This window comes from Hippocampus zosterae, chromosome 18 (assembly GCF_025434085.1).
Source record: "Hippocampus zosterae strain Florida chromosome 18, ASM2543408v3, whole genome shotgun sequence".
Taxonomy (NCBI): Eukaryota; Metazoa; Chordata; class Actinopteri; order Syngnathiformes; family Syngnathidae; genus Hippocampus; species Hippocampus zosterae.
In genome coordinates this window covers 4,940,110-4,962,294 of record NC_067468.1, presented here as the reverse complement: position 1 = coordinate 4,962,294, position 22,185 = coordinate 4,940,110, and the positions used below count along the sequence as shown (strand labels likewise).

General features: G+C 42.0%; 1 protein-coding gene across 2 annotated transcripts in view; it reads right to left on the bottom strand.

Annotated features, from left to right (window-relative positions):
* Positions 1 to 12,938: 12,938 nt before the first annotated feature.
* Positions 12,939 to 22,185, bottom strand: part of lrrtm4l1 (leucine rich repeat transmembrane neuronal 4 like 1) — a 38,782-nt gene continuing 29,535 nt past the window's right edge. For both annotated transcript variants that reach the window (XR_007959769.1, XM_052050272.1), the window contains exon 3: positions 12,939 to 15,139. Coding sequence is in view for 1 of the 2 variants with exons in the window: in XM_052050272.1 (XP_051906232.1) it covers positions 15,074 to 15,139 (66 nt within the window). In the remaining variant the exon portion in view is untranslated. The remainder of the gene's footprint in view (positions 15,140 to 22,185) is intronic.

Genomic DNA, 22,185 nt, shown 5'->3' with positions numbered 1-22,185 from the left:
CAACCTGTGCACAGCCTGGATTGATTACAAGAAAGCCTATGACTCGATGCCACATACATGGATCACTGAATGCTTGGAGTTGTATAAGGTGAACAGGACCCTAAGAGCCTTCGTTGCGAACTCGATGAGAATGTGGAAAACCACACTTGAAGCCAATGGCAAGCCACTTACCCAAGTGTCCATCAAATGTGACATATACCAAGGTGATGCACTCTCCCCACTGCTGTTCTGCATAGGACCGAACCTCCTAAGCCAAGTAATCACCAAGACAGGCGATGGATACCACCTCAGAAATGGAGCTACGATCAGTCACCTCCTCTACATGGATGACATAAATGTATGCTAAGAGCGAAAGGGACATAGACTCCCTGATCCACACAACCAGGATCTACAGCAGCGATATCAGGATGTCATTCGGGCTTGAGAAATGTAGTCGGATGGTGACTAAGAGAGGAAAGGTAGTCCGCACTGAAGGGGTCTCACTCCCTGAAGGAACAATAGCAGACATTGAGGACAGCTACAAGTACCTCGGTATACCACAAGCCAAATGCAACCTCGAACTGGCAACAAGGAAAGCGGCTACGGCCAAATACCTTCAACGAGTGAGGCAAGTCCTAAGAAGCCAGCTCAATGGCAAGAATAAGACCCAGGCAATAAACAGCTATGCCCTGCCAGTGATCTGATACCCTGCAGGAATAATAAGGTGGCCAAAGGAAGAGATTCCGACCACGGACGTTAAGACCCGAAAGCTCCTAACCATGCATGGAGGGTTCCATCCCAAATCCAGCACCCTGAGACTGTACGCAAGCCGAAAGGAAGGAGGCCGGGGACTAGTGAGTGTGAGAGCCACTGTCCAGGATGAAACATCCAAGCTCCATGAATACATCAAGGAGAAGGCTCCAACGGATGACGTACTCAGAGAATGTCTCAGACAATGGGGAACAGAAGATGAGGCGCTGGAAGAGGGACCATCATGGGAGGACAAGCCCCGACATGGGATGTACCACCGGACCATAACTGAAGTGGCCGACCTCAAGAAGTCCTATCAGTGGCTAGAGAGGTCTGGGCTATAGGACAGCACAGAGGCACTCATCCTGGCTGCTCAGGAGCAGGCCCTGAGCACCAGAGCCATTGAGGCCCAGATATACCACACCAGACAAGACCCAAGGTGTAGGTTGTGCAAAGAGGCACCTGAGACGATCCAACACATAACTGCAGGGTGTAAGATGCTGGCAGGGAAAGCCTACATGGAACGCCATAACAAGGTGGCTGGCATACTCTACCGAAACATCTGTGCAGAGTATGGACTGGAAACCCCGAGGTCAAAATGGGAAAAACCTCCAAAGGTCGTGGAGAATGACAGAGCAAAGGTCCTGTGGGACTTCCAGATACAGACTGACAAGATGGTAATGGCGAACCAACCAGATATCGTGATCATAGCTAAAGGGCAGAGGAAAGCCGTTGTAGTGGATGTAGCGGTCCCAAGTGATGGAAACATCAGAAAGAAGGACCCGAGCTGAGGGACGGACACCACCCGAGGGGGGGTGAGACGAGGATTTTTTTTAAATATCCACACACACACACACACACACTCACACACACACACACACACACCTGTATACAGTGCTCTGATCAAAAGCGCATCAAGCAACTGCTCCTCATTCAGAATGCAGCAGCTCTGGTTCCAACCAGAGTGTTTTACTCCAGGTTCTAAAGACTATACACTGGCTCCCAGTCAGCTGTGCCATCAACAGGGACACATTGCTTCAACGATGGCGGCGGGGGGCTGCTTCACAGCCTTGACAGGGTTGGGGAGGCTTATCTTGAAGGTTTATCGACCCGATCAGCTGTTTTTTAGACACGACACAAGGAAACGGTGACAGGTCAGACGAAGGCTGAAGTGACAGCCGAAACCCTCAGCTCGGTAAGAGTTTTTTTTTCCTTCAATCAATAAATTCTGTAGTGCGGGATATAGAATTTATTTTGTGATTTCCTCGCTTGATTTTCGGATTTGATGCATTATTTTCAGTTTTCGTAGTTTCATTTAAATACATTAATAGAAACATTCAACCTATTTCAAGACAAGATGAACTACCCTCCGCCATGTTCTTTTATACCAAATGTATACCTTTCATGCACCCTGTAACCCACAGGTATCAAAGTCAAGGCCCTGGGGCCAGATCTGGCCCGCCACACCCTTTTATGTGGTCCGCGAAAGCAAATCAAGCATGTCAAGTTCCATGATGCTTGCTAAAGTCTGAAACTAAATTTCAAATTGCCATATGTAATACGCAATAACAGTCATTATTATTGACTTCTAGTTGTAAAAATAGTTATCGATCAATTTCTTGTTCGCTGTAAATGTAATATGTGGAGGGGATTAAACATTTATTTGGTTTCCCAAAATTCATTCATGTATGAAATGTGCAATACAAATAAGGTTGCCTTGCCTATACGTGCCTATTCAAACGGAGTTCCCCCTGTTTTCAAGAAAAGCTCATCAATCACAAATATGTTGGTATGCAACATGACCCCACATAAATAATTCGATCAGCATAATGTCTAGGAGGCGTGGACATGAACAGAATTAAAATTTGGCTTTGATGAATAGTTGAAGATCCATGGCTTTCTCCTTTCAAAAAATCTATTCATTTTGGATTTTACCTCAGGAATAGTGATTATTAGCACAACCATAAAGCGAGGAGCAAGACAATATATTGCTGTTGGCTGGTTGTTTAGGTTGAAGTTGACTTTTTTTCAGCTTATGCAAAGCTGAGTACAGTATCAATCATTAATTTCATTTCAATTTACTTGTAACTTTATGCCATTATATTTTTGAATTTAGTACTAACTGAGGTGACAAATGCTTGCTGTGTGTGAAGTTTACTACAAGCTTGAGGACTCGCAGTAAATAGCGTTTACAACCTTCGCACTTGTAACACTTACTACCGGCATTCCGCGACTAAAAATAATCATCATTCAAAAAGTTCATTTTGGTCTACTTGTATCCAAGGTGAATCGTGACATTTGCGTGTAGAACAAAATCCTTACCGATAGAACACTAATTAAATGGTTGGAGAAAAAAAAAGGTCGGCAGTGGCAATCACCTCTCTAGTTTGAGCCTAATAAGCCAAAGCAGAGCCAAGTTCTTTGGAAATCAATTTTGTTTATCCACCATTCTAATATCAAGACTGCCTACTGGGAAATGTGATTAAAATGACAAAAGCACTGAAGGTTTTTTATCTTAATTCACACTTTTGCAGTTTGAATGAATCCCATAATTGTTCACGTTTGTTAGTACCTAATTTGCAGTTAAGCCATTGCATCACTGTATCTTCAGGATGTGCGGCTCTCACCGTACAGAAAAACAACGCGCTGATTCAGGTATGTCATCACATTTAAATGTTGCATGTAATCAAACAAATTAGTCCGATTGTCGTCAAAATGTAGAGGTGAGCACACGTCTCAGGTGAACTTCGGGCAGCAGGCGTGGTCCAGCCTCATTTGGTTGCCAGCCAATCACAAGGCACACAAAGACATTTGCACACTCACTAACACTTACTTACTAATTTTTGCCATAGACCACATTTTAGTTCCTGTTTCCCTTGAAGGGCCGTTAGGAGTGAAACCAAATAAAAATTCAATAATTATGATTTATTCCACGATTGTTTAAGTTACTGTCTCTTATTTATTACATATGAGAATTTAAAAATTTGGTAGAGATTTTAGCTAGCATCCTGGAAGTTGACATGTTTGCTTTGCTTTTACAGGCTACATAAAATTATGTGGCGGGCCAGATCTGGCCCCGGGGCCTTGAGTTTGACATCTTGTGTCAAACATAGCGCTGGTACTAACATTTCAAGGTGACCCTATTTGCTCATTCCAATGTTAATGCAGCATTTACAGAAATACTGAAACAAATCTATTCACTCAAAGCATTTGTTTTTATTCCATGAAGCATGAATCTAAAATATGTTTGTAGTAGCTTCGTGATGCCATTGGCGTCCAGAGAGACATACAAATGTGCACGGAGCCAAGCCGCACGGGTAGCCACAGCAACCATCTATTGAATGAACGCATGAGCAAAGGATGGATGAGGCTCGTCGTATGATGATAATGTCCTGGGGACAGTGAGTTAATCGTTATCACTTGCAGAGTTGACTGAAAGGATTTCGATTTTCGACTGAGGCTGCGGGTTGAGATTTGTCTTTGTTATCTCTTGTTCGCACTGAATCAAACGCTGAGTCTCTCTGGTTTCATTTCAACCAATCTAGGCTGAATCAAAGCCAGCAACCTGACTTCTCAGTAGCCGACATGCATTGTGTTAGTTATTGCACCATTTGCTGCTCGCCGGCTGATTTTGTTCCAACCTCTCAGGAGTAATGATTCACATGGATCAGAGCGTTTTAAATACATCACACCTAATTGAGAAAATAACGTCTATACTTCCCCTCATTCTCCCTTGAGAGGAAGGGTAAAGTGAATGAGTGTGCTATTTCAGGGACTCAGTACTGCTCCCGGGTTACTTCTCACGTTACACATCATCGCCAGCTTACGGCTTCTATGCAGTAATGTGGTGTCCGTTGCTGTTGAATCTTTGTTTTATGTTGTTGTTGTTGTTTTTTCCCAAGTCTGCTTGAGTGTAGTGGGAAAACATTTTAACACCAATATGACTTACAGGTTGCTGTTTTTTTCAAGGCCAAAGTCACCACACAGCTCGCCATGTTATAAAGACACGAGGAAATCAAAACGGATGCCTTTATTAAATTGGAGGTGCAACTGAATCGGTGAATATTTTTTATACCTAGGCTTTACCTCATCTCTGTGAGTCTGTCTACACAAGTACACGATACGGTACATAGGTGTATGGATTTTTTTTCATGCAAGATGTTAGTTCACCCTGCGATTGGCTGGCGACCGATTCAGGGTGTCCCCCGCCTACTGCCCGGAGACAGCTGAGATAGGCTCCAGCACCCCCCGCGACCCAAGTGAGGATTAAGCGGTACGGAAGATGAATGAATGAATGAATGTTAGTTCAGTCAGCATCTCTAGTATCTTTCTAAGCACTTTTAATTCTATTTCTTTGAAGTGCCGTTGTCACGATTTCAGGGCACCAGCTTGAAATGGGGAAATTTTGAAAAAATTGGGATTAAAATCATCATGCCAGATGCGTAGAAAACCCTCCATAAGGAAACACCAAGAACAAAACTTGACCTTCTTGCGACTTACTATCGTTAAAATTAGAAAATGTACTGATTTTATTTAACGTATTGGCCCGAATATAAGACGCCCTTGATTATAAGACGACCCCCTCTTTTTCAAGACTCAAGTTTGAAAAAAGACTTTTTGAACACCAAATTCATTTTTATACAGAAAATAATTACAGTACATCCGAAACAAATGATTCTAACAATATATTTGAGAGAAAAAGCATGTTATTTTGCCTCATTCAAATCTTAACATCATAACTTCTCCTCAGCTGCCGGTTAACCTGGCCGATCTTCAACCTACTTTTCTCCAGATTGTCGCTATGTTTCTCCATTTTCTGTTATCTCTTCTATTATTTTATTCTCTTTTCTTTCTCACAGCTAATTTTATTTTTATTGTTCGTGACAGGGGTGCACTTTGGCCTGGGGAGTCAAGTTCAGCATTCGCTTCAATATCTGGCGCCATCTCGCGTTGTGATTGGGTATAATGTCTCGACCCCGAATATAAGACGACCCCTACTTTTTCAGTCTTATTTCAATGCAAATAACACGGTCTTGTATTCGGGCCAATACGGTATTTATTTAATATAAATTGAGATTCAAAAAATGGATCAAGAAATCAAGTGAGTAAGCTCCACACAAGTCTGATAAAACATCCTGAACAGTCTGGAAAGGAGCTCTCCATGGATGTGGATGGCCGTGTTCTTCAGAAGGGTACCACTTTAGCAAGAACTGGACATATTGGAACAATTGTTCACATACTTTCATGTTGTCCATTGTGTAACAATAAACATTCTCGTAAAACCGAGGTGGAATGCAGAAACGATCCCCTTTTGTCCGTCTCCAATTCATTATTTTGTGCGCTGTTAGGCTGCTCTCATCAACAGGCACTGCTCTTGACTTGAGAGGGCATCCGTGCCCTTCAGCTAAATGTGTTTTCATTTCATAGTTGTTCACAGAAATCCTCGATTGTTCAAAGTTGTCAACCGTGATGGCATAAGTGCCGCTGATCTCAAAGGTGTCTTTGTGCTGGATTTGTGCGCCGTGAGGTTTGTTTGCGCTGACAGTGACTTGCACGATGGGTCTCAAGCTTTGGGCATCTCATGGCTGGGGCAGAACAGTAAGTAGTGATATGATCAGCAACTTAGTTTGGCGAAATGAAACTTGCCATTGAGGTGACAAGGTGGGGATGTTTAGGAAGGAGGTACGGATTTGCCATGATCAGCAATTTTCACAGGGAGACAGGCACAGGAAGCACTGACCAGATATAAGATAAGCTTTCCAGTTTTTATGTGTACTTTTTCTGCCTGGTCCATTGTTACTGTTATATCCGGATATCCAGTGAGAAATATTGAGGATATTCAACTTTCAATATTCAGTGTCTAGGGAGCAGAGGCATCCGGCCCCACCATGTTCCTGTCGAGAGGATAATTGACTTGAAAACTATTAGCCCCCGCCCACACACACAAAAAAAAAACAAGAAAAAGAAGAGCATGTACAGTCCTTTTTTTTAAGGAGAAGGCACAAAAGTAGGAATTGGTGTTGAGGCTCTCAAACGGAATCCTGTTGGGAGCAGATGGGGAAAGCAGATGATGCTCCTTGTGTGGGTTGCAAAGAAGTTACATCACTTAAAAACTGCGATCATCTGCTGCTTTTGCAGAGTAGACTTAAACACACGCATGCAAACAGACACGCACACACGCGTGCGCACACACACGCACACACACGTGCGTGCACACACACACACACACACACACTAACACACTTGTATTTTTTGCCTGTCATATCCCATATTGAAACAAAAACTGTGATCCCACACTTGACAACAAAAATATTGGCATCGTGTATAGTGGAATCAAATTGACCAACACAACACTCTGTAGGCCCTTGATTTATAAACGCTACATTCGTGTACAAAGCGCAGTCTTAATGTGTACATGGGTGGAGTTTTTCGTTCTTTAGCCTTTGCGCTGTTGTTCTAGTCAACACGGCCAACTTGAGTCCTGGACTCTCCTCATTCCCTCTATATTCGGCAAGCGTTGTTATTAACAGGGCATCCAGACTGCTAGAAAATTAAAAGAATGAGAAACAAGGACAACTACTTTCGGGGGCGGGATGGGGGTTGCTTCCCCTTGCTTGTCATTGTCATCATAGTGGTGAATGACACAGTACATAAACATGCAACACAGCCACACATACTCAAACCCTGGTAATGACTAAGGATCGGCTTTCAGAGACATTATTAACGATCGACTTTGATCGGAAGGGATGTAGGGGCATGTTCCAAGTTTAGGATCGGGACCGGGTCGGCCCTCAGTTAAGATTAAAACCTGGTAAGCTTCAAAGCTGGAGATTACACAAGTTTCGAGGGGTAACGCCCCTCTCTGAGACAAGCAGGATGTTGTCCCTAAACTGAAAGAAATGTCACATTTAAGTGTCAAATCAAATTAAGCTGGTTTCTGTGGGGAAAAAAATGATGGTGAGTCAACTCGTGCATACGGCAAGTTGATGCAAATATGAAGCAAAGCCCAGAAGCAGGAAGATGAATATTGCAAATGTTATTTTGACATGCAATGATCTGTTTTTGCTGCAGTCCTTTCCTTGGAATGTTAAAGTGTTGCTTTTCAATCACATGGCAGCTTGCATTTCCATTTAAAATATGTATCTTTTTAAGCAACACATTACTTTAGTCAGTGGTATGCATTTTTACTAGTCATAATTTTAGCTGACTGCACCTTTTTTTTTTGTGAGATGAAGAGCGCCCGCCCCCAAATTGTCACGATCCCCCAACATTTTACGATGCGAAATTCGATGTCACCATTTAGCTTAGAGCTCAACATCCTCTTCCAGGGCATCTCTGTTGAAGGGCTTCAGAGCGGCAATGGTTATTAGCCGGGGAGCGGAAGCCCCATGAATAATGCATCGCATCTGCTGTGAGGCATACAGCACTGTCTGCTCTGCCACTTCACATGCCACTGATGGCGAGTGAGTTGTGGAGATCATTGTGAACAGCAACCAATCTGACAGTGACACAAAAAGAATGAAGGGGTGTCGATGCGATACGAAGCAAAGGCCTGTATAAAATGTCGAAAAGGTCATGTTGCAGAGGATGTTTCACTCAGATGTCACAGGATCAGCGAAGCCACAATGACCCCCAGCCTGGGAGGAGACCATGATGTGTGCCCGGAACACTGCCAGGATGGACCCCTGTAGTGGAGGGGGGCTGTGGCTGAACTGGGTAAAGATTCGCTCTGGCGCGCAGCCCATCGAGATGCCACTTTTTGCTTGGCAGCCATGAAATTGAAAGTATACACAGTTACATTTCACTTAGTTTCCTTTCCCTTATGTGCAGTTTTAACTTTATGGGTTTGCAAAATACTGTAGAACTAAAGTGCCAGATCTATGCATATGCATTTTCCCCCAAGCAGGAGAGTTTCGGTCAATTCAACATTTGTGTCATAAAATGTACTCTTCATTTTACCGTTGCAAAATAAAGATTGTTTTTCGCTAATGGATGAAACTGACAGCACTTCACCATCAAGTGCACACTTCTCAACATGATGTGCAGGTGCATGCTTCTAAGCGGTCTGACATCAAATTTCACCATCATTCGTCATGAGAATCATGAGAACATACCATTTAAATCTGGACTGTGCCTCTAGAAACAAAATGTACATTTTCTGGGATCTGGTTATTATGCCGCAATGATATCAAGCTGCAGTATTTACAGTGCCATATTTACTTCTTTGCTTTTGTAAAATAATAAGTTGAGTAAATGGGTGAACCTGGTTGGCTGAGTGAAGGTACAATTGACATTCTATGAAATGGTAATTCCACCTTTCATTTAAAGAGCCCTCGTTTGAGAATACGCATCGCCACAGCCACTTGTGCTCTCAAGCAGCAGGATGTCCCCTGAATGGTGAAAAATCATATTTGTTAGAGTTGCAGATAATACAATGTAAAAGTCACTGTGGATAATCCAGAGACTTCACGCTCAGCACTTGCATTGGAGGCAAAATATTTTTTGTCTGCTTCCGGCACAAACAAAACACCATCCATTCCCATTATAATGCGGTGGCAGAAATCCCTGTGCACTCAATGATAACACAAACAGCGTTGTTACTCTAAAGGGTACCCTTCACTGAAATTGATGTCGCCATTCACATGGCCAGATGATATTGCAGAGAGGAAAACTTTCCATAAAGATTGGAATGTAGTAAGAAAGGAACATGGAGGTCGTATTTTCAGGATAAGAATTTTTAGGGTTCCCAAAACTTGGTGGCTAGTAGGGATTGAACTGATTAGTCGCCTTATCAACTTTTATTTTCCACATCGATGTAAAGTATTAAAATATATGCTTGTGTTTTGAATGTGAAGAAATAGAAAAAAGCAATATATATATATATATATATATATATATATATATGCATATGCATATATATATATATATATATATATATATATATATATATATATATATATATATATATATATATATATATATATATATATATATATATATATATATATATATATATATATATATCCCTGTCCCTGTGTGACAGCCAAACAGCTCCTGGTTGACAGAACAGTCGCACAAGACTGCAGGTCCCGACGTACCAACCTGTGCACAGCCTGGATTGATTACAAGAAAGCCTATGACTCGATGCCACATACATGGATCACTGAATGCTTGGAGTTGTATAAGGTGAACAGGACCCTAAGAGCCTTCGTTGCGAACTCGATGAGAATGTGGAAAACCACACTTGAAGCCAATGGCAAGCCACTTACCCAAGTGTCCATCAAATGTGGCATATACCAAGGTGATGCACTCTCCCCACTGCTGTTCTGCATAGGACTGAACCCCCTAAGCCAAGTAATCACCAAGACAGGCTATGGATACCGCCTCAGAAATGGAGCTACAATCAGTCACCTCCTCTACATGGATGACATAAAGCTGTATGCTAAGAGCGAAAGGGACATAGATTCACTGATCCACACAACCAGGATCTACAGCAGCGACATCGGGATGTCATTCGGGCTTGAGAAATGTAGTCGGATGGTGACTAAGAGAGGAAAGGTAGTCTGCACTGATGGGGTCTCACTCCCTGAAGGAACAATAGCAGACATTGAGGACAGCTACAAGTACCTTGGTATACCACAAGCCAATGGCAACCTCGAACTGGCAACAAGGAAAGTGGCTACGGCCAAATACTTCCAGCGAGTGAGGCAAGTCCTAAGAAGCCAGCTCAATGGCAAGAATAAGACCCGGGCAATAAACAGCTATGCCCTGCCAGTGATCAGATACCCTGCAGGAATAATAAGGTGGCCAAAGGAAGAGATTCAGACCACGGACGTTAAGACCCGAAAGCTCCTAACCATGCATGGAGGGTTCCATCCCAAATCCAGCACCCTGAGACTGTACGCAAGCCGAAAGGAAGGAGGCCGGGGACTAGTGAGTGTGAGAGCCACTGTCCAGGATGAAACATCCAAGCTCCATGAATACATCAAGGAGAAGGCTCCAACGGATGACGTACTCAGAGAATGTCTCAGACAATGGGGAACAGAAGATGAGGCGCTGGAAGAGGGACCATCATGGGAGGACAAGCCCCTACACGGGATGTACCACCGGACCATAACTGAAGTGGCTGATCTCAAGAAGTCCTATCAGTGGCTAGAGAGGGCTGGCCTGAAGGACAGCACAGAGGCACTCATCCTGGCTGCTCAGGAACAGGCCTTGAGCACCAGAGCCATCGAGGCCCAGATATACCACACCAGACAAGACCCAAGGTGTAGGTTGTGCAAAGAGGCACCTGAGACGATCCAACACATAACTGCAGGGTGTAAGATGCTGGCAGGGAAAGCCTACATGGAACGCCAAAACCAGGTGGCTGGCATAGTCTACCGAAACATCTGTGCGGAGTATGGACTGGAAACCCCAAGGTCAAAATGGGAAACACCTCCGAAGGTGGTGGAGAATGACAGAGCGAAGATCCTGTGGGACTTCCAGATCCAGACTGACAAGATGGTAATGGCGAACCAACCAGATATCGTGATCATAGATAAAGGGCAGAGGAAAGCCGTTGTAGTGGATGTAGCGGTCCCTAGTGATGGAAACATCAGGAAGAAGGAACATGAGAAACTCGAGAAATACCAAGGGCTCAGAGAGGAGCTGGAGAGAGCCTGGAAGGTAAAGGTGACAGTCGTGCCTGTGGTGGTCGGAGCACTCGGGGCAGTGACCCCCAAACTAGATGAGTGGTTGCAACAGATCCCGGGAACAACATCGGACATCTCAGTCCAGAAATGTGCAGTGCTGGGAACAGCAAGGATACTGCGCAGAACCCTCAAGCTTCCTGGCCTCTGGTAGAGGACCCGAGCTGAATGAGGGACGGACACCACCCGAGGGGTGAGATGAGGATTTTTTTTTTTTTATATATATAGTATATACTGTATATACACTTTATTTATTTATTTTTTCTATGAAAAGCTGTTTAGTGAATGCAGGAATGGAACTTGCATGTACCTCCAACATGGTGAATAAACACTTTTAAACGAACGATAGCCAATGACATAATTGTGAAATCTGTGTTCCTCCTTCACAGTCAGTTTTTTTGCTGCCACAAAAAAGGACAAAGTCCGACTTCAACGGACAGTTACGATTCATCGGTACCCCTCAAACCACTGTTGGGGACTTCCACACCGTAAAAACAATGATGAGGATAGGCAAAAATCTCTCTGACCCTTGACATCTTGGTCACCACCTCTTCCATCTCCTCCCTTCAGGTAGGCGCAATCAAACCATGCACACAGACATTGGAATAGCTTCTTCCATCTTGCCATCGATTACATAAATAGCCAACTAAAAATTCCACAGCAGCACTTTGTAAATGTTGGCTAATTTTGCACCTCCCTGTGTGACAGTATATTACTGTATTGATCATTGTAGCTTCAGCTCTCTACATATTCGTACAAGTGCCATTGATCAATATTTCACAGCACGAGACACTTGCTCGCGGCACATTCAAAAGTGTTTCATAATTGCTGCGCTGCTGGTATCTGCATTGTTTGCACAGCTGGCATTGGTTGGGACTACTGCAAAATTGGTATCCTTACATTTTGTAAAGTCTCTCTATACTTTTGTTGGACCATCTTTTGTGCCTGTTTAAGAACGCTCTTGCTTCCTCTACAGATTTTCATTGCGGTTTCAGAGATGCTTGACAGATTGATACTATCTTTAGAAGAAACAACTTTTAGAAATGTGGGTTTGAGAATCACATCACAAAAATCTATTCTTAGCGCTTGAATATTTTTTCGATCCGGAACACGTAATGCTGATGAAACCAGGGCCAAAAGTGAGTGACAAAGCAAAGGAGAAATGCAGTAGAAACAGAGTAGATCATGTCACATAGGCGAGAATATTGAAGAGATACCCTTGGGGGCATTTTGAATACCAACCATCTGCTCTTACAGCTTGCTAGGTTCCGAGCACAGTGAACATGGGGAGGGATCAATAATCACGAGTCCCTCTTGCGTTATCCACCAGAAGCATAATTAGTGCCATTGCAGCTCGCACTGTCGTGAACAAGAACTGTTGAGCAGGGATCAATGTTCTTCCTCTCTAAATTAATGAGGCTAATGCTGATGTGACAGCTTCGGCACTGCGAATCCATAGGGAGTCAGGTGTGCATACATGTGCAATGCTGAAAGGCCTTGACAATTATGCAGCAGGTACAGGGTATGGCTAAGTCATATTTTATTTGAGCACTTCATATTGCTGACCAATCAAGTCGATAGTTTCATTTAAAAAAAAACACAGAGTTGAAAGTGAACAAAAACATACAGCCGCTTACTAAACATCAACAGTAAGGAAAGCAGAAATTTACATTAGAAAACGGCGATTTTTCAGTCTAGAAAGAGGGACACATTGAAGGGGTTTAAGAAGCATGTCAAAACGCAATATACAGTTCTGTAAAGATGAAACACAAGCACACAAAGAACAGCGCGCAGGATGTCCGTCTCCGGAAGGGAGAATGGGATGGCGATTTAAAGGAAAGTGAAACAAGTCATTTGATGTGAAAAGGTCTAAGTTATCTCAACAGGACAGGTCTGAGTGAATGCCATCTCTGCACGAGTCATAAGCCGCTTTTGAGAATCTGTTCTCGGAAAAAAAACTTGGTAGCCTGTCAATTTTCGAGCAAATGGGAAAGGAAGGTGAGAAAGAAGAAAAGCAAATGGAAAACCAGTTGGTAAGCTGCTGTGCGATTTCAGACGCGTGGTCAATTTTCAAAACTCAAGGATGGGGCCACTTGCGACGACAGGGCAAAGGGGGGGACAGTTCACACACTTGCAAGAACTATCAAGGTATAGACTGTTTGGATGAAAATTTTCCTTGCCCAAATGAAACAAAGATGGGTCATGCATGTTTTTCACTGTGCAACAACACTAAAATGTAATTCTTGTCCTGTTAATATGTCTGTATACTGCTAACATGTCATGATAGTATTGTATTGCCAGTTTCACTGCTGCATGAGTTACTAGCCCAAATCCAAATACAAGAGTCCACATGCGGCGGGCATATTCTGCTAAATTGCGCCGCAAAAACTGGGGAAAATTAATAATATTGAATTGATAGTTTAGGGAAATTAGGGAGATGAGACACCAAAACAGAACAGCTTGGCCTTTACATTGGCATTCAACGTTTGCAAACGAAAGCTTGTCGTGTCCGCATGTTAAGATGTTCTAATTCCCATTTGAAAACATTGTGTGTCCACACTAATCAATACCAAGAAGTTCAAGTCTCATGTTAGATCAACGCACTGATGCCAAGGAAGAAAAAACAAAGGGAAATGCACTGAGAAGAGGAAGAAACAATTATTTCTAGTTCACACATGATATGTTCATGAGATGTTGCAAAGGAATCAAACTTGTTTTGTGGAAACAGATTGCTTCATTGACATTTGGAACGAGCGATGGAGCCATGATCAGGAGAGGCCAACAGCAAAAGTGGTGCATTTGGTTAAGGTTAAAAATGGCAGAAAAACAATAACCTTAAAGAATATCATTAATTACATTATACGCTTAGAAAAGTACATTTGATCAATTTTTTTCTTTTTTTTTTCCCTCACTACTTCGATTGCATTTTCAGTTCATTCAATTCAACAAGGCAAGGTCCTAACGCCATTACAAACCACACTGAAAGTCAAACGTACAAAAACAAATCAAATAAATTACAAACACACAACATCAAAAGTCATGGGACTTGGGATAGTCTCAGCTCTGGCTAATTTCCTTGTCTCTTCTTACGACTGCTTGCAATCGGATCATCTGAAACAACAGGTTGCAAAACAAAACCAAAACAGATCCTGTGAGGCACATATACACCATCCAAGCCTTAATCGGAGAAAAGTCAGTTTTGTACGATGACCTCCTGCTTTCTTAAGGAATCAAAGTGGGGCTTTGAAATCGCATACTGTCACTGTCAGCGAGGGACTCAAAGCTCATCGATGAGTGCATGTTCATCAATCAGGTTTTAAAGCAAGCTGGCATATGTACAGTCTTGATCCTCGAATCTAACCACATTGTCCTCACAGAGACAATAAGCAAACGTGGTTGAGATCAGCCGTTGCTGAGTAGTTAGTGTGTGGTTTCCTTCATATTAGGCCCTCAAACAGAAACTAGTATTAACAAGTAGACGGTACCACAACCTTTGATTCTATCAACACCGTTTTCCAGGAAGTTCCAGCAAGGTTGTAGTGATTAATTTCAAAAGGAATCCTGATGCTGTTCTCCACATACCACCCTCTGTAATTATATTTTATATGTTGGGCAATTAAGTTGTTCCCAGCACGATCCAAAAGCAGTTCGTTCTAATGGATGGTAGGCAGCTCCCCCAGCCACGTGCCAGGTAGTGGGCGTCGACATGTATACTCGTTCTGCAAGGACACAGATGAAAAGATTGGGTTAGAAACATTTAACAGCGGTTCTATGCCTTTCGTCGGTAGATGCCAAAGTGTTCGAGTAATTGCGGTGAGTCACGATTACATTATAGTTCGGTGAAAGCAATGCAAGACAGGCAAAGTTAGTCAGGCACCGAGTCGAGGCAGGCAGAAAAAGAAAGAGAGAGACACAGAGAGAGAGAGAGAATATAAGTAACTATGACAAAACTATAAAGTTATGCAACATAACAATGGTTGGACTGCGAGCCAATGTATGTCAACATGCTAGCAACCACCTCTGTTAACGAGAAGACATTGTTTGTCATACCATTGACAGTCAAGCACATATATCCAGAACCATCCTCAATCCTTTCATTGTTCAATTATTTTTTCTAAGTACGAGCTCGCAGAATCCCAAACAGCGGTTTGGATTCTCACTGTAGATTAATGTTTCCAAGTGGAAGAGCATTGAAGCAGTGGAGCCATCCTTAACTGAGATTGTGTTGTGGCATAGATTTTGGCATCTTACTCTCATCTGAGAGTCAAACAGAGGGTTTGACAATGAAAATATCTACTCGTAGTGCGTCTGCATTTGGCCCTAACCTTTAAAAAAAGCCCACTTGGACTATGCAGGGGGTAATTCCACCATTCAGTCATGAAACAAAGGCTGATAATCTTTTAATGTCCGCTTTGAATGGTCCCATTTCAGCTCTTTGCTCGACCAACGGAGATTATTGTCAGTAAGGAGCGGCGTAGATTAAGCAAGAAGGGCTGTGACGTGATGCCCTGAGCTGAACTTTGATTTGGATTTATCACACGGCCGAGCCTTCATCTTTACCTTACCTACTACGTAGGCAGTTCTGAGTAAAGTAAAAAAAAGCTGTGCTTTTTGCCAAAATATTTCATCACGGACAGATTATAGCTAAATACTGCACAGAAAAATAGGCATTTAATAATGCCACGATGTCATGATTACCATGACGAGTCTTGTGCTACATATGAGGCAAGGCATATCAAAATACTCATTGATGCGTGTACACTTAATAAATGTACAGAGAAAAAAAAGTAAGTACAGAAGTCAACCTTGTTTTTGCTCAGTAAATATATTGCTAATGCTGCTTACTAAATGCTATTCATACATACTAAGAAATGCAAAGAAATGGAAACATCCTGTATATGTCCGAAAATTATGTTCCTTATAAAAAATGCAACGTCTGGAGAAAGTGCATGTGAATGTAGCACGCCGCCTTCCTGATCTAAAGCTGATCGGGAAGGCTGTGGTATTAACTGAAATGTTAAGTGGATTATATACAGTATGTACTTATATAATACTGTATTTAAAAATGTCTTAATTTAGGATTTTTTTCTGAGGTGGGGTTGGTGATCAGGGAATAGGAAATAGTTTTCCTGATGGCTTGAATAAGCTTAATAGTATTAATAAAAGCGGAATGTTACAAAATGGTCAAGAAATGTGGAAGGAGGAAAGAGTAATGCGAAAAATCTTGTAATTTGGCAATTTTAGTGAAAAAACGTAAAATAGTGGAATGGGAATCGTTAGCAAAATTTCCTGAATGAGCTGAGCATTTTAAAGTTGGAATAGTTTGGATCAGTCAAAAAATATGTATGGTAGAGAGAACAGGCATTGCAGCAAGGAATTCCACTGCACACGCTCATGCACTCTCACTTTAAACCACAATCGTCACAAGTGCTGTTGTTACATTGTTTAGATGTATATAGTTATGTCTTTTTATACAGTGTAGTTTGCTGCCTTATCTTTAGCTGTGTGTGTTTTAATGCACAGCGTGTTTGCATGTTTGCACTGAGGATTGAGAGGAAAGAAATTTCATCTGTGCTGTATGTTGTACACGGAGCACATTTGACAATAAAGATGGCCTTGACCTTGATTTCTTTATTTGATGTCAACAAGAAAGGCCGCAGAGGTATAAAAATATAGCATATACAGTACACGTATACTTTGTTTTACAACAGTACTTGACCATTTGCTTAATTTCATATCTACCAGTGGATGAAATCATGACGCTTGTGCAATGTGCATTTTTCAGCACTCTTCAGTATTTCATCCAGAGGTGAAATTGTAAATTGGTGTTGTAAAATATAACATATGTGTATACTTACTTAATTTAAGCCTTGGCTGCTTAAACTTGAAATTGATGTTTTTCTTCTTCGTGAATATGTCCATTATATTGGCTATAATTTTAGACGTTGTCACTTGATGCAACTGTGATTCATATTTTAAATTGCCATAATGGCAGTGGCTGAGACTCGGCCACTCATGAAATCAGTGGCAGAACCCTGCACGCTGCGACAGTTCACTGGAGGCTCGCACAGTTCAATTAATACTACTCAAATGTTCATGAACATTTACATTTCCTTCTGTAGTAATTATCTTGTCTTGCCACTGTAGTTAAAAAATGATATTAAATATGAATGTTCTTCTGGCCTTCTTTAGATTTAGTCAGTCTGACGCCTTGAATAAAAAGCTCACATTGATGAGGTCAGGGAAGGCTGCCCATTATTAAAGACGTTTTTTGTATCTGTCACTCGAGATTAGCTTGTCTTTTGCGATCTTTGCATAAGTAGATGATTTCACTTTACTTTAGCATTTAGAGTCTAGCTTCCAAGCTGGCAAGATCCCAGGACGAACTCGGCAAGGCAGATGGGCTTGGACCCTTGAGTTAAAACCAATGCAAGGTGACAGCTGGTTGGCCATTGATACCGCTGATGATCTCAGTAATCATGTTATCAGGTCATGTCAGGGATATTTTGCCTCGAAGCACAGCAAGGCATTTAAAAAAGGAATATGATGTCCGGAGACAAGCCAACAGCCGACATGATACATCGATCAAAAATTTGAGTCCCGGAGACTCTACTGACCGCCTGATTCTTCCCCCTCCACATGTTCATATGACATTCTTCCCCAAGTCTTGGCTTCAAGTAGTTGTGGTTCAAGACAAAAGATGGTAACAGAGATCATGATGCTTTCAATTTAAACTATTTTGAAAGCTCCAGGATCAGTGCCTCATATATTCAGTGATGACTTGGCTTATGCAGTAACACTTCCAATTCTCGAGCGCTACTCTGTACTCTGCGATGAACCGTTTAAACCGTTGAAGATGAATATGGCTAAAGTCATGCGCGAAACAGTTTGAAGACCAGCACACCTAGAAAGTTAGGTGATGCTAATAAGGGGCATGGCTTTGGTCTGAGACTCAACAGGGGAGGGATTGGTGAAGTGAGGCTTCAGTTGAATCCACCTAGCAGCAACCGCGCACTTTAACTATACAGAATCTACAAAAAAAAAAGAAAAAAAAAAGAAATAAATTGCTTCCTAAAATAAATCAAAGGTCAACTAGCATCTGGAAAAAAAACTGTTTTGACACTTTGCGATTCTTGTAAAATGAAAATACCTAAACTAAGATTTAATTTCAAACCGGCTCCTCATGTAGACAAAAAATATATATTTTTAAACTTCTGTAGTTCAGTTCAAAAACCGTAAATGTTGATTTAGGGACATGTTTCTGTTCTACATAGTCAACATCTTTTTTTCCCCTCTCTCTTGGGATCCATCCAGTATTTGTGATGAACTGGCACGGTTGAAATGACGTGTCATCTTTGGAGGCATCTATTCAAAAACAACTTCTGTCTCAATCCACCTCAATGGAAATGAGAACAAGCTGACATTTGAGAAAATTCTACATTTTTTTCCCACTGCGTTCCCGTTTTCATTAGATCAGTACACATGTCATTTAAAACAAAAGCAAAGACTATGAATGAAATAATTTTCTGATTCATGCCTATTTGCCATTGGCTGGCAACAACTTGAGGCTCCAGCACGCCTCGTGAGGATAAAGCGCCCCCGGGTAGGCTAATGGAATGGATACATTACCACTGACGCTGATATACCTGTGCATCAATACGATACAACCAATAGACAGACTTCATTTGGTAGATAAAGCTGCTAGCGTAACTACTTTTCGATAAATGGTCGTACTGATCACATCTGATCTGGAAAGCCCAGTGAGCCAATTGCTTCAAGTTAGTTTTTCCAGTTGAAACCAAACGTTGTCCTCAGAACGTTGTCCTCTTGTGTATGCCGTCCTATCTTCTGATTTCGGCAATATCTTATGTGATCACTTGAATAGACACAAAAGGCAAAGAGTGTGTGAGTGTGGAAGCCCAGATCTTTAATCTTCAAAAAGAGTTGTGGTTTTACAGCTAATTCCTTTTCAAACGTTCTTTTATCTTTGGGCCAAATATCTGATAAGAAGGCGAATTAATGAGCCAGGGCAACAGAATTGAGCGTAACATTATGATCGTAAAAACAAAAGAAAAGTGGTGAATTCCTTATCAAGCATAAATGAAAAAAAAACACACTGAGGATTATCACTGGTCAACATATTACGGGAATATCGTACCATGTCATCGAAATCAAAGAGCACATATTCACCCTTGGAGCTACTAAATAAAGTGGAATATCTGCCACTAAATCACTGCAACATCATTTCCTCCGTTGCTACGATGGTTTACGTTTTGATCATCTTGCAAATATATAAAACAAGATCTGTACAGTTGGTTCATAAAGGGAACGTGTTTAAGCCCTGGCATGTATTGATTCAATAAATTCGGGGAACACGAATTCAAAAACCATCAGACAGCTCATTGGGCTGAATGGATATGATGGATATCGTGCTGGGCTTTCTGAAGGATTCTCAGTATTTTGTGGTTTCCAAGATGAGAGGCATCCCCACTTTAAGCATTTTTTTTCATCTTAGATGATTGGAGTGGGTTTTTTTTCTAGTGAAAAGCAAAAATATATGCATTCGCGGTCTATAGATGTGGTGTGCATACACTGTCCAAATAAATCATGCATGCCAGATGAAGGATGAATGATGCGTTTATAAACTGCACCTAATGGACATGATTGATCCATGCCAGTGAGTTAATAGAAGACACGGGTTGGTCAATTATTACAGTGACACCTTGACGTACCGCGAGCCGCACTGAAAACTGAGGTGGGGCCATAATTTGTAAATGTAGTACCTTGTTATTGAGCCGATCTGCTCACTTGGGAGAAGCAGGGAAATAAGCATCGCATCACATTTGGAATCATCCATGTGCTTAATTAGCAAGTGTATTTGCACATTGCATGTCTGGCTGTTGCGAAACTCAAACCGCTTCAATCTCATTGCATACCGACAAAAGACTTCAAGTTTAAGCTCACACTATGAAACATACGTTTGCTGAAGAAACCTACATTGTTTTACAAGAAAAAAAAAAAAAGAAGATCCTGTATCAGCACTTGTCGGATAGTACACAGCAACTCGCACACTCTCCGGAGCGCGCGCTGCCAGACACACAAGCGCTCATACCTCCGATTAACAAAAGACAGAGATGCATCAACATACTTTTATACATTGGTAAACAAGGCCATATCATCATAACTTGGTGTGAAGGAATTGTCCTTTTGAAAACAATATTAGTTCTAAATGAAAGAAACGCTAATGGCCATTTCACTAATTATGTGGCTTCAAATTGGGTTTCCAGTTTTTCTTGATTTTTTGATGTGGTGTTGGATGCGTGCCAATTGCAGTCTGGAATGGGCCTCCTGAAATTCCCCACGGCCAAGCCCCCCCTGCACACGAGTGTCAATAATTGGTCTGGAGAAGTTGAAAATAAAACAGCCATTGCTATCAGCGGTGGGCTGGCAACGCTACATGCATAAAAAATGAGCATACATCGTAAGGTATTATGAAGACTATAATTATATAAGACTATATATATATATATATTGCTGGCTAATCCCAAGTTGATCGCGAGGGGTTTAGGAGAGAAAAAAACAAAGAAATATTTGTGTGTCTCTGTGCACGTGAGTAATATATTTTTTGTGTTAATGCACACGGCACCCTAATCATCCTATGAGTCTCACTTTCACAAAAAGTATTTTAAAAAATAAAAAATAAAATAAAGCAGGTCACGTTTAACCTACGGTGGGGCGCGAAATGCGTCACCGGAAGTTATCAGCAGTTTGCAATTGCAGCTTGTGATCAGTGATGTTGCGCTATTTGGTTTATCGCAGTGGTGTCCAAAGTTGGTCCTCAACGGGTCGCCGTCCTGCCTGTTTTCCAGCTCTCACACAACAGGTCAGGACGGCGGCCCCTGACGACCGACTTTGGACATCCCTGGTTTATCTTTATCATTATTCTCATTCAGAGTTTATTTTGTACAATTCACAGAGGGCGCGAGCAAAGAATGGGAGTCTGGAGGGCCGAGAGAAGCGTTTTAAAAGGGCAAGTGTGAGCCCCAATAGTTAACAGGCTGCAAAAAGTGCGTCGCATGCCTCCGCGTCAGGCTGTTGCTCATCATGGTGCGCATCTAAGTGATGTGTATATGCGCGCGTGCGCGCTAACGGGTCGTTCGCGGGAGGTTGCTTGATCGAAAAGTAGATCTTGGGTCAAAAACGTTTAGGCACCTCTGATGTACAGTATAATGGAGTAGTTACCATGTGTGGTATTAAACAGAATACTCCAAAAATATTTTTAAAAAACCACAACAATGTTGTGTGTTGACATAGCTCCCAGATTTCCGAGAGGACATCATACCCGACGGGCTTTGGATAAGAGCAAAGCCAGCACGTCTGTAAGCAAGTGTCGTAGTGTGTGCACTTATTTATCCAACGTGGGTGAATATGTGCATGTTTTATCTGCACTTTGGCGTTGTGATTTATGGTGCTTGTGATTTATTCGGGTGATGGATGAGCGCATTAAGAGCAACAGCTATGCCAAGCCTCTCTAAGTCTCTGTCACCATAGATTGTGTGGTAGCATAAAAAAAAAGAGAACTCAATGCAATATTTGGTTATTCTCAAAAGTTAAAATAAAGATGAAATAAGGTGGTACCCCTAAAGTCAGTCATAATCCATTCCGGGATGCTGGTTGAGCTCCCATTTTTTTGGGGGGGGGAATCCCCCACCATGCATATCAAAGGAGGCACAAGCTCTGTTCCATCCAGAAATATTCATTCACT